General features: G+C 45.8%; 1 protein-coding gene across 1 annotated transcript; it reads right to left on the bottom strand.

Annotated features, from left to right (window-relative positions):
• Positions 1 to 2,652: 2,652 nt before the first annotated feature.
• On the bottom strand, positions 2,653 to 7,647 carry PEBP1 (phosphatidylethanolamine binding protein 1). Its single transcript, XM_047088382.1, has 4 exons — positions 7,391 to 7,647; positions 6,108 to 6,217; positions 5,322 to 5,422; positions 2,653 to 3,653 (listed from the first exon to the last, which is right to left on the bottom strand). Exons 1-4 carry the CDS (start codon positions 7,523 to 7,525, stop codon positions 3,436 to 3,438), a joined length of 564 nt encoding a protein of 187 aa, XP_046944338.1. The 5' UTR covers positions 7,526 to 7,647; the 3' UTR covers positions 2,653 to 3,435.
• Positions 7,648 to 12,031: the final 4,384 nt, after the last annotated feature.

Genomic DNA, 12,031 nt, shown 5'->3' with positions numbered 1-12,031 from the left:
AAATAATGACCTGCTCCGAAGTCAGATGCTTAACAGACTGAGCCACCCAGGCTCCCCTCATCTTAAATACACATAAATACCAAATTATTAAAATGTTTAAAGTTTGAGAAAATCAGTTAAGGGCACGGGGAGAAAAAGGTACTTTCATGTACCATTGACGTTGAGTATAAGCATGACATTTTTGGAGGGTGGTCTGTCAGGATCAGGACTAAAAATGTATATACCCTTTGACCTATTTCTATGGTAGAAATTTACTAAATTACTTGCAAAAGCATTTATACATCTAGAAAAATGTTTGTGGACGCACCGTTTATAATAGCAAACTACCAGAAATAATCTAATCACAGTAGGGGAACTAGACTGGTTCTTTACAGAACTCCCATAACAATAGAAAATTTGTTCAAAATATAGATGTGAATTGTAGGCACCTTTTAACTAAAGATATACTGCACAGGGGTGCATTAGTTGGGGAAGAAACAGTGCCTAACAATGTATGCTAACATGGGTAGAAAGACCCTAATTTTTTTTTTTTTTTTAATTTTTTTTCAACGTTTATTTATTTTTGGGACAGAGAGAGACAGAGCATGAACGGGGGAGGGGCAGAGAGAGAGGGAGACACAGAATCGGAAACAGGCTCCAGGCTCTGAGCCATCAGCCCAGAGCCTGACGTGGGGCTCGAACGCACGTACCGCGAGATCGTCACCTGGCTGAAGTCGGACGCTTAACCGACTGCGCCACCCAGGCGCCCCAAGACCCTAATTTTTAAAGAGGAGATATGTAGATATATGGCTGACCTGGAGATTTAGGTTTCTGAAGAAAGCACAAACTGCTAACTGCTCCTGAAGAACCAGGAAGGTGGAAGGCACTTCTTCCCACGCTGTGTTCCTCGTCTAACCATGGGTGTGCGTTATTTTGCATATTTATTTTTAAGGTCAACAGGATAGTTGTTTTCTTTATAGAACTTTTTGTTTTGCAAATTATTTATTTATATATTTTTTAATTTTTTAAACGTTTATTTTTGAGAGAGAGTTTGCGAGCATGAGTGGGGGAGGGGCAGAGAGAGGGAGACACAAATCTGAAGCAGGCTCCTGGTTCTGAGCCATCAGCACAGAGATCAACCCAGGGCTCAAACCAATGAACCCTAAGATTATGACCTGAGCCTAAGTTGGATGCTTAACTGACAGAGCCACCCAGGTGTCCCTTATTTATATATTTTTAAAAGCTTATTTATTTTGAGAGAGGGGGGTTGTGGAAGGACAGAGAGAGAGGGAGATTGAGAATCTCAAGCAGGCTCCACACTATCAAGCACAGAGACTGCTGCGGGGCTCGAACCTACGAACCGTGAGATCATGACCTGAGCCGAAACCAAGAGTTGGACACTTAATCGACTGAGCCACCTAGGTGCCCGTTTTGCAATTTAAAAATTGAATTTTAAAACCCTGAAGTTAGAAAATAATTACCTTCTTCCTTCCCCCACCCCTCCAGAGAGGACACAAAGCAGCATTTCCAAGTTTTTTCAGAGAAGGAACTGCAGCAAAAGGTGGGGGAAAGACCCAGCCTCGCTTAGCACATGCCAGGCCCAATCACGACCCCTTCTCCATCACAAACCAGGTCAGTGATGTGGACCTTCAAATATCTCCTTTCCTTTCTTTTTGGTACATTAAGTGGTGTCCAAGTACAGGTGACCCTTGAACAAATGGGTTTCAAAACTGCATGGGTCCACTTACATGTGGACTTTTTTCAAGACGGTATGGTACCATAAATCTATTTTCCTTATAATTTTCTTAAGGACATTCTTTTCTCTAGCTTCGTTCATTGTAAGAATATGGTATATAGTGCATAGAAGACACAAAATGTATTAAGCAATTATTTATGTTATTGGTAAGGCTTCCAGTCAACAGTGGACTATTAGTAGTTAAGGTTACGGAGACTGAAAAGTTACACACAGATTTTTAACGCACGGGGTGGGGAGGGGTGCCGCAAACCCTGAATTGTTCAAGGGTCAACTGTAACCTCCCCCCAACCCACCCTCCCACCTTTCGGGTACAGATTCCGTATGGATCACAAGTCAGAACAGTGAGAGGTGTAGCCTATTTTTTGGTCATTGTTCCTGTGCCCAACAGTACCAAGGGAGAAGGTGTGCCACTGGTTTCACTCAGGTGGAGAGAAGTCCTTTTGAAAAACAAAGGTACTTTTTGGGCAAGAGTTGGCCTAAAGCTTTGTGATTTATTTTTTTTTAAACCCTCAAGTTGGAATGGTTACTTTTTTTTTTTTTAATGTTTATTTATTTTTGAGAGGAAGAGACAGTGTGAGCAGGGGAGGGGCAGAGAGAGGGGGGAGACACAGAATCCGAAGCAGGCTCCAGGCTCTGAGCTGTCAGCACAGAGCCCGATGTGAGGCTCGAACTCACAAACCGTGAAATCATGACCTGAGCCAAAGTTCGACACTTAACCAACTGAGCCACCCAGGAGCCCATGCCCATGGAATGGTTACTTCTGCTGTAGTCTGATGGCACATATACAGCGTGGATTCTCTGTATGGTCCCTGAATCAAGTCCCGGTCATCACTGCTGGTCAGGGAAAGGGGCTGTCTCTTGACTTCCCACATTTATGAAACCCCATACCCAAAAGGGCAAAATATCTAGAGACCTGATTCATCCACACAATGTTTTTACTTTTATTCAACTATAAGCAAACAGCATAATTAACACAATAGTCCGCAACCCCAGATCGGCTTTTCTTACACAGACGAAGAGTGACCAGTTCAACAGGTAGACAACTTAGGGATTTTTGACAAACTCACTCAGCCCTGTAGTTCATCTAAATGGCAGTGCCTTAACCGCAAAGCAACTCTCCCTATTGCTTTTTCCAATACTGCTATTTCAAGGAGGCAGAGCAGGACACTTACTCCTAGTAAATAGTCTGAGATGTTGGGGGTTAGTGGACACACCAGCCTCTGGCTTTCTTGGTGAGAGACACGGCCGTGGAAACATGACCCAGAAGTGCCATCATGCACAATTCCAGACTCAGCTCACAAAGGCAGAGGCAACGAATCTTTTTTTTTTTTTTTTTAAACCTCCCTTCAAGAGTCCTTGATGCTCTGCTCTATTACTAGAAGACCTGGTCTTTTTACCTGAATTTTTTCTTTCTTAAATTCTGGGTTGCTACTCTCATATTAACAATGTGATGACCCCATCCTGGTACCAATATATCCCTCACAAAGGAGTTCAAATTTGATCAAAACATAAACTGGGATGTGACTCTCTGAAATTATAAAAGGACAGGCAGAAGGAAAAGTCACTCTAAACCACTATCTGATTGCTCAGGCCTCACCTGTGAGGATGGGACACGGGAAAGCAGAGAAATCTACATGCAACACTGAACTTGAGAACACTGCTCCAGACCTCCAGGATGCTTTCTGTCTCCTAGCATTTCCCTACTTCCCAGACAGCTGCTCATAGAGTTTGGGCACATAGTCATCCCATTCAGCTTGGTAACATGTACCAGCCACCGGGGGCCCAAGCTCGTACTTTTTGCGGAAAGATGCCACTTTGAATTTGCCACGGTGGTCTCCAGATCGGTTGCTGAGAATGGGCTCGTCACACTTCAGCGGTCCGTTCTGCTCGTAAACCAGCCAGACGTAGCGGTGAAGGCCTGAAGGGAACATGCATGCATACACAGCTAGGCATCAAGGATGGAGAGGTCACCCATGTTCATGTTCAACGTGCCAACTGGGAGGGACCCAGCCACCTCACTGACAAGAGGGACACTGAGGACCCACAGAGGTAGGAGTCAGGACACTCACCTGCTGAAAACCCACTGCAACTGGCATGAAGTCCACAGCTGGCAGCAGGGCCTGGGCCTGGCCCTTGCTCATCCCTCCTACCACCTCTGCCCCCCACTCATCTCATTCTGGGCTCCCAGCCCATCTCCACTGGGACCCGATTGCAAGTCATCTTCCACCACCCCCATCTGAACACCCACTTCACTTCTGCCGTAGTAACACTCCTCTAAGAGTCTTACTTTTCAGTTTAGTCTCCTCACTAGAAAAGAGCTCCATAAAGCTATGCTGTTTGTCTAGTTGACCATCTTCACCGCAGGACCTACCCTAGTGCCTGGTAAAACTCACTGCAACCAACTAAGTAGCAAAGATGCTGAAAAACAACTAGTGTTCAAAGGTGCTTACAGGGTCACCTTCATCTGTCAGTCAATATTCATGGACTAAAACAACTATGGTCTGGGCATTTTTTGCTATGCATATTGTACTTTACTAAAAGAATATTTTTTAAAAAGCAAAAGGGGAAAAAAAAAAGTCAGTCACTGAAGCTTTTTTTGCTAATGAGAACACAGCTCCTACTCGAGAGAATTGCTTTATTCTCCTGTGTGTACTTCCCATAATTAAACTGCCTAATTATATAACTGCCCTAGAGAACTTAATCGATCCCTGGAAAAGATGTACCTTTACTTTCCTCTTATGAATACATGAGAGGGCCTGAAGCCATCTGAAGCTTCAGGGTCTACAGATAAAGCATGAGCCTATGGCCAACTGTTCTTGTCAGGAACCTTCCTGTACCTCTTCAGACTAACACGGCTGGACAGCGTTTCCAACCACCTGACTTCCTTATTCCAGCAAATGAAAGCACCCTGTAATGCACAACAGGTGTAACATCTGACATGGGGAAGTTTCAGTATAGTATTCTCCCTCTCTTTGTAACACAGCACATGTAATCTGTAATATAACACCACACAACATGTGTGCGTATCTTTAGTATACATCTTGCTTCCAAGTCTTTTCAAGAGGATACCACCCTACACTTGCAACAGAAAGGAGCTATAAAGAGATAAAGAAGCCAGTTCTTTATAACAAATTTGGAAACTATGGTAACTTCTGAGGTCTTCCATGGGAACCGGCGAAGGCTGAATGTAGAACTCAGATGGGTTAACTGTGTTCCATCCACGTGCAGCGGCATGGCACTGCCACCCCCACCGCCCACCCCCGGAAACTGTTCCAAGCTTTCTGCAACACTGCTTCCTCGGAATGCTCTCACCGACTTCCCTGCATATGATGGCCTAGTGGCTGAGAGGCAATCATTAACAGAGGTGCCATCTGACCAGAACCCAAGGTTCTAGCCACCTGACGTCACTGCAGGTCTCAATGTCTCTGGCAGGCAACGGCCTTGGAGGTTGAACTGCACTGCCTGAAAGCCCCACTAGGCTAAGGGATCTCTGAGAACCAAACTAAAACTTGCAGCCCTTTGGGCCACTCCTAATGTGCACCCACTACCCCCGCCTGCCTCACCCCCCAAAGCAGCTTTTACTGACCTGTGCCCTTGGGAGGCCCAGAGCCGACGTAATCAGAGAGGACTGTTCCACTGCTAATGTCGTTGCCCTTCATGTTGACCACCAGAAAATGGTGCCATTCCCTATAATGAGGAACACAGGACAGTCAACACACAGGAAATTAGTACACACTCACTGCACAGTCAGCAAGTGTGCACAAAGCATAGGCTCTGGGCCAGGATGCAGTGATGACACAGACAGTCAGTCCTGCTTTCTTGGCCAGCACAAACCTCACCACTCTGCACAAGAGAGGGCCCAATACCTCCCTCTGAGATTTTCTAGGCAGTATCTGCAAACACTTTCTGGAAAGGGCCAGACAGTAAATGTTTTAGGCTTTGCCGTTCATACTGTCTCTGTCACTATCCAATTCTGTGGCGATAGTGTGAAAGCTGCCATTAACAAGACATAAATAAGTTATTGTGGCCGTGTCCCAACAAAACTTAATATATGAACACTGAAATTTGAATTTCTTGTAGCTTTCACATGTCACAAAGCATTATTCTTTCAATTTCAATCACTTAAAAATGTAAAAACCATTCTTGGCTCATGGGGCTATACAAAAATAGGTATGAGACAGATGTGGCTCTGGGCTACAGTTTCTAGACTGCTGCACTAGGGACTGAGAGGTAGGAAATGCACACTCTGGCTTAAGCATGGGTGTGGACATCCCAAACTGGGTCTATTCTCCTGGCACAGCATGCCAGAAAGCACTAGGTCATATTTGGATGACCTGGTGTTCCTAGTGTTCCCCGTCTTTCCCCAACTTGCCTGTATTTGGGGTCCTTCCTGCTGGGAGCATCTGGGTCTGTCAATACCAAGGTGTAGAGTTTACCTGGATCAAGGCCATCCCATGCAATACTGGTGGGCCGGTTTTTAACCTGTAGGAAGGAAGCAGTGTGGAGTTAAAAAGTCGGAAATGCAGAAGCCAACACTCTTTGATTTCAGGTTCCTCAAAGGTAACACACAGTAGGTTATTAATAAAAGCTAAAGTTTATTGACTCTGCTGAGAGCCAGGAGCTTACTAATATACATTATTTATTTTAGTCCCAACCACACTACAGGGCTGTTACCCTAGCATGTTATTAACAGAAAGAGGTGGGGTCCGAATTTAAACCCTGCCGCTGACTGAGTCCTCTAAACTGCAACCTCACATGGTCTGGAATGACAGGTCCTCTAGATTTTGTGACCAGGAGCTTGGCTGGGGCTTGCTAAAGTGCAATCTGAATTAACTGGACACTTAAAAGTGCACAGAACATGAGAAAGTCCAGGTGGCCCAACTGCATAGTGAGTCTGGGAAAACGTGGGCTGCAGAGAGGCACTTTATTTAAAACAATAAGCTCTGTAAACATCCAACACAGTACACTGTCAGAACAGTTTATTCACACCATTGCCCCGGAGCTTCATGACCGATAATTAGCAAGTGTCTGGCACTCGTTTCTCCGCTTGCAGCAGCCAGGGCCTGGTCTGGTCTCGGGCCCGGGGCGTTGGAGGCCAAACGGTAGAACACTGCAGGCTGTTGCCCTCGAGCATTCCAGCTGCAGAACGAACTTAGAACTTACCTTCGGGTGGCTTCTTGCTCTTGCCCGCTAAGACAAACGGAGGAATCCGGGGGCGATACTGGTCACTGTTACATAATGCGTCACATGGCCTCGGGTGGGGCCTCTGCCACCCAAACTGTGGCCTAAAATTCTGGGACCCGAGGGGAGGCTCTGGGGCAGCCGGGGCGACCTCGGCCATCACTTCCCGGGCACCGCCCCCTCCCCGCCCCTGCCCCCAAGGCCCAAGCAGTTTCTGGGCCTAGGCCCCGGCCAACGCCACGAAGTAAGTCCCTGCAAAGTAGATCACTTTCTCCTGAAGGCGGAGCTCCGCCCGCCACGTGCTGCGGTCCTGGTGCCCGCAGGTGCCTGCAGGCCTGCAGCGTGGGCACCGCGACCCCCTTCCCTCTGAGGAGCCGGCGCACAGAGGCCGGAACATCCTTCCCATCTCCGCCGGGTTCCCTCCCCGGAGGCCTCCAGGCCTGGAGCAGAGACACGCCCGCCGCCCTCGGGTACCTGGGTGGGCGTCAGCACTTTGCCCAGCTCGTCGACCTCCGCCCCCGTGTATTTGACCTGCAGCGGATGCTGCGGCCGCTCGTCCACTTCCTGCAGGCTCAAAGGCCCGGACCACTTGCTGAGGTCAACCGGCATCGCTGAGCCGAGGTGGGCAGACGGCGGAGAAGAGACGCGGGAGGTAAGGGCACAGGCCTGCAACAGCAACTCCCAGCAGTCGGCGAGCTGGCGGGAGGAGGTGCGGGACCAGCAGCCGTGGAGACGCATGCGCCGGAGCCACAGCCTTGCCCTTCCCCTATCCTCCAATCACAGGCGAGGCCCGGCCTACTCTGCACTCTAATTGGTCAAAGCCGGTAGCACGGGGCGTCTCGCGGTCCCAGGTCAATGCAGTAGGTTTTGCCTTTCTTTTTGCACTGAGGGTAGTTGCTAACCCGCTGCAGTAGCAGATTTCCAAGTTGCTGTGCCTCGATTTGCAAGACTGTTGTATCAAGAAATGCAATTAAACTAGCTTATATATATATATATATATATATATATATATATATATATATATATATTTATATATGTGTGTGTGTGTATATATATATATATTTTTTTACCATTTTGCATGATTCTTGCTCTATTTTTTAAATACAGAAATGATAAGGCCTTGCTTCTTTTCCCACTTCTTACAGCAAACCTGGTTGCCCTCACCGCCCTGTACTTTTTGCGCGTGCTCACGTTTTGGTGACTGCCAAGTGAGAGGGCCTGAGATCGAACTAATGTGCATTTTTCTAAACGGACAGATATATTTGCACATGTATTTGATTCCCCTGTACCCACTTGGTGCAAACAAGATTCCTGGGAAGTGGTTTTCTTTTTTAACTTATTAAGCCATAATGATTCCTGTGTTGCTGACAATGGGCTCTGCCTCTGCCAGAACTGCTTTTATGGTGGCCACCAAATGCTTTCTTTTTACTAAATATAATGGGCACTATTTAACAGTCCTTAACCAATTTGACCTTAGGACAGTTTTTGACATTGATTACCACCTCTCTCCTCGCCCCCAGGTAATTAAAAATTGTCTGTTGTTTTCTTAATGGTAAGAATACAAGTTCATTGTAGAAAATTCAGAGGAAAAAAAAACTAATGAATTAAATTAAAATCATTTCTATTACACTACATGGATATAAACATCAGTTAACAATAATTTCGTTCTGTTTATTCATTAATATAAAAATTGCATTAACCTCCAACATTATGGAATATATCAAAAAGGTATCAAAGTATATATCAAAAATATCAAATCAAAAATAAATCATTATTTAATGGCTTATTCTGTTCTAGATGCACCATAATTTATTCAACAATCCTCTTGATGTTGGACATTTATGTTTTTTGTTGTTTTTTCCTTTTACAAACATCAAGGAAATGAACATCTTTATACACATATATTAATGAGGGGCACCTGGGTGGCTTAGTTGGTTAAGCGTTGGACTTCGGCTCAGGTCATGATCTCACTGCTGGTGAGTTTGAGCCCCACATCGGTCTCTGTGCTGACAGCTCAGAGCCTGGAGCCTGCTTTGGCTTCTGTGTACCCCTCTCTCTCTCTGCCCCTCCCCTGCTCAAACTCTGTGTGGCTCTCAAAAATAAACATTAAAAAAAAAAAAAAACTTGGTAGGTAGTTTCAGGAAAATTTTATTAGGGATGTACTAGGTCAAAGAGTACTCCAATGAGGACTGTCATTTACTGACGGTTAGCACTACCCTATGCCAGGCCCTAACTGAAGGGAGGCCTTGAAACTCAGAATCTCATTACATCATCACACCAACCCAAAGTGGAAGGCACTGCTGTTACCCCATTCCATAGATAAATAAACTGAGGCTTGGAAAGGTGTAAGCCTGCCTGGCTACAAAAGCCAGACGCAAAGCCCTTAGGCACACCCTAGCTGGGAGTGCAAGGGTGAGGGAGGCGGGGGGTTGTAGAGGTGAGGCGGTCATGATCTGGCCTCCAGAAAGCTTCCTCTAGGAAAGGTGTCACCGTGAAGAGCCCACTTGGCAACCATGAGAATGCGCCTCTTAGATCTGACTGCTAGGAGAGAATTTGGGTCCCAGCTGCTATGCTCTCTCTGCTTTTAAGCCAAGGCCGTGCTTTGGCAGACTTCCCCCACTGGCAATGACCGAGCTCTGCAGAGATACTATGGCAGAGCCTGGAGACGGGCTCCTCTGTAGTCAGGATGGACTTGCCTGCTTTCTTTGAAACTGCACCTCAGGTAGACGCTTCCTGCACAGGTCAGACAGCTCTCCCAGCCTCTTCACTCCCTCCCACTTATTTGCACAGCCATTTCCCCTAGTAAGTTTTTTGCACAGCTTCTCAGATGACCAAGAGTGACACTCCCAAGTTTAAAAGACAGTATGAGGACAACCTGAAGTGGAAGTGAACTTGGAGTGTTAGGTCTTGGAACAGTGGGCAGATGGATTTTGCTGGAATGGGGCATTTGGGTAGGGGCAGGTGGATGGCATAGCAATAAGGCTGAATAAGGCTGAAGAGACACAAAAAGGCATATCCTTTTATTTTTTAACCTAGGAAAAGTTTAAAATTTTCTTCAGTACACAAATACCCAGCCACATAGCATAATCTAAGAGCATGGGTATAGGAAACAGAAGGAGTTCATATTCCGAATCACTCACCCAATACCTATGAAACCTTGGGCATGTGTGACAGGCAGAAAAATGGCCTGTCAAAGATGTCCACATCCTAACCTCAGAATCTGTGAATATTGCATGGCAAAGGGGAATTATGGTTACAAATGGAATTAAGGTTGCTAATCAGATGCCCTTAAAATCAGGAGATTATCCTGGATTATCTGGGTGGGCCCAAGGTAATTTCAAAGGTCCTTAAATTGGAGGGGGAAGGCAGGATTGTCAAAACCAGAGTGATGCCATGTGAGAAAGACTCAACCAGCCATTGCTGGCCTTGAAGATGGAGGAAGGGACCATGAGACAAAGAGTGCCGGTAGCCTCTAGAAGCTAGAGAAGACAAGGAAACAGATTCTGCCCTAGAGCCTCCAGGTGTACATAGCTGTGCTGACACTTTTGATTTTTAGCTCGGTGAGACTCCAGACTTCTAGCATCCAGAACTATAAGATAATACATCTGTGTTGTCTTAAGCCACTAAGTTTGTGGTCATTTGGTACAGTAGCAACAGGAAACTCATACAGCACGTGACTTATCCTCACGAGGCCTTAGTTTCTCCCTCTCTAAACTGGGTTTACCAACACCCCTGAAATGATCATTGTGAGGATTCCATGCAACTCATCTGATGTGCTTCACACACAGCCTGGCACCTCCAAGTAGGAAGCTATTACTTTATTAGCCATTCACTGCATAAAACTCATATATAAAAATAAGCAAACATAAAATTAATTAGTTAAGTAACGTCCTTTAGTAATCCTACCACCCAAGTCAATGAACATGTTGCTGTATTTCCTTCCAGACTTCTTTCTATGCATATAAATGTGAATATGCATATATGAAAATATGATTTCAATATGACATACATGCTGTTGTGTAATTTGCCTCTCTTTGGCTTTCTCCAGTCATGTCTATAAATAAATACAGCCACACTTTTTTTAACCTGGCTTTTTATTATTTTATTTTATTTTATTTTATTTTATTTTATTTTATTTTATTTTATTTTTTGAGAGAGACAGAGAGCATAAGTGAGCAAGGGGCAGAGAGAGAGAGAGAGAGAGAGACAAGTGAGGCTCACCCAGGGCTTTAGTGGGGCTCGAGCTCACCTGATGTGGGACTTGAACTCATGAACTCTGAGATCATGACCTGAGCTGAAGTCAAATGCTTAACGACTGAGCCACTCAGGTGCCCAGCAACATTTTCTTTAATGTTTATTTTATTTTTTAATTTTTTAAGTTTATTTAGTTTTGAGAGAGAGACAGAGAGAGCTAATGGGAAGGGGCAGAGAGAGAGAGAGAGAGAGAGAGAGAGAGAGAATCCCAAGCAGGCCCCTCACTACCAGCATACAGCCTAATTTGGGGCTTGAACTCACAAACCAAGCAGAAACCAAGAGTCAGATGCTCAGCCAACTGAACTACCCAGGCGCCCCAAATGTTTATTTTTGAGAGAGAGAGAGAGCACCAGTAGGGTAGAGGCAGGAAGAGAAGGAGACAGAGGATCCAAGGCAGGCTTTGTGCTGACAGCAGAGTCCCATATAGGGGCTGGAACTCAAAAACTGTAAGATCATGACCTGAGCCAAAGTCAGAGACTTAACCGACTGAGCCACCCAGCTGCCCCTACAGCAACATTTTTAATAGCTGCACAAGATTCCATTGTATGGATCGTCACTTGTTTATAAACACAACCCCCCCCCCCTTTGGAAACATGGAAGGCATTCTCACTATTATGCTCTAGAAACATCTCTGCAATACTTACCCTTTTGCATGAGGCCCTTATTGGGTTGGTTGTTTTCTCTTGAGGATAAAAAAAATGCTAGGGGCGCCTGGGTGGCGCAGTCGGTTAAGCGTCCGACTTCAGCCAGGTCACGATCTCGCGGTCCGTGAGTTCGAGCCCCGCGTCAGGCTCTGGGCTGATGGCTCAGAGCCTGGAGCCTGTTTCCATCCTGTGTCTCTCTCTCTCTCTGCCCCTCCCC

The sequence above is a fragment of the Lynx rufus genome, unplaced genomic scaffold (assembly GCF_022079265.1).
Source record: "Lynx rufus isolate CCGP_SWC_20201006 ecotype Redwood Valley unplaced genomic scaffold, mLynRuf1.p SCAF_24, whole genome shotgun sequence".
Taxonomy (NCBI): domain Eukaryota; kingdom Metazoa; phylum Chordata; class Mammalia; order Carnivora; family Felidae; genus Lynx; species Lynx rufus.
The sequence above is the reverse complement of the archived record's forward strand: the minus strand, read 5'-3'. Positions and strand labels throughout refer to the sequence as shown.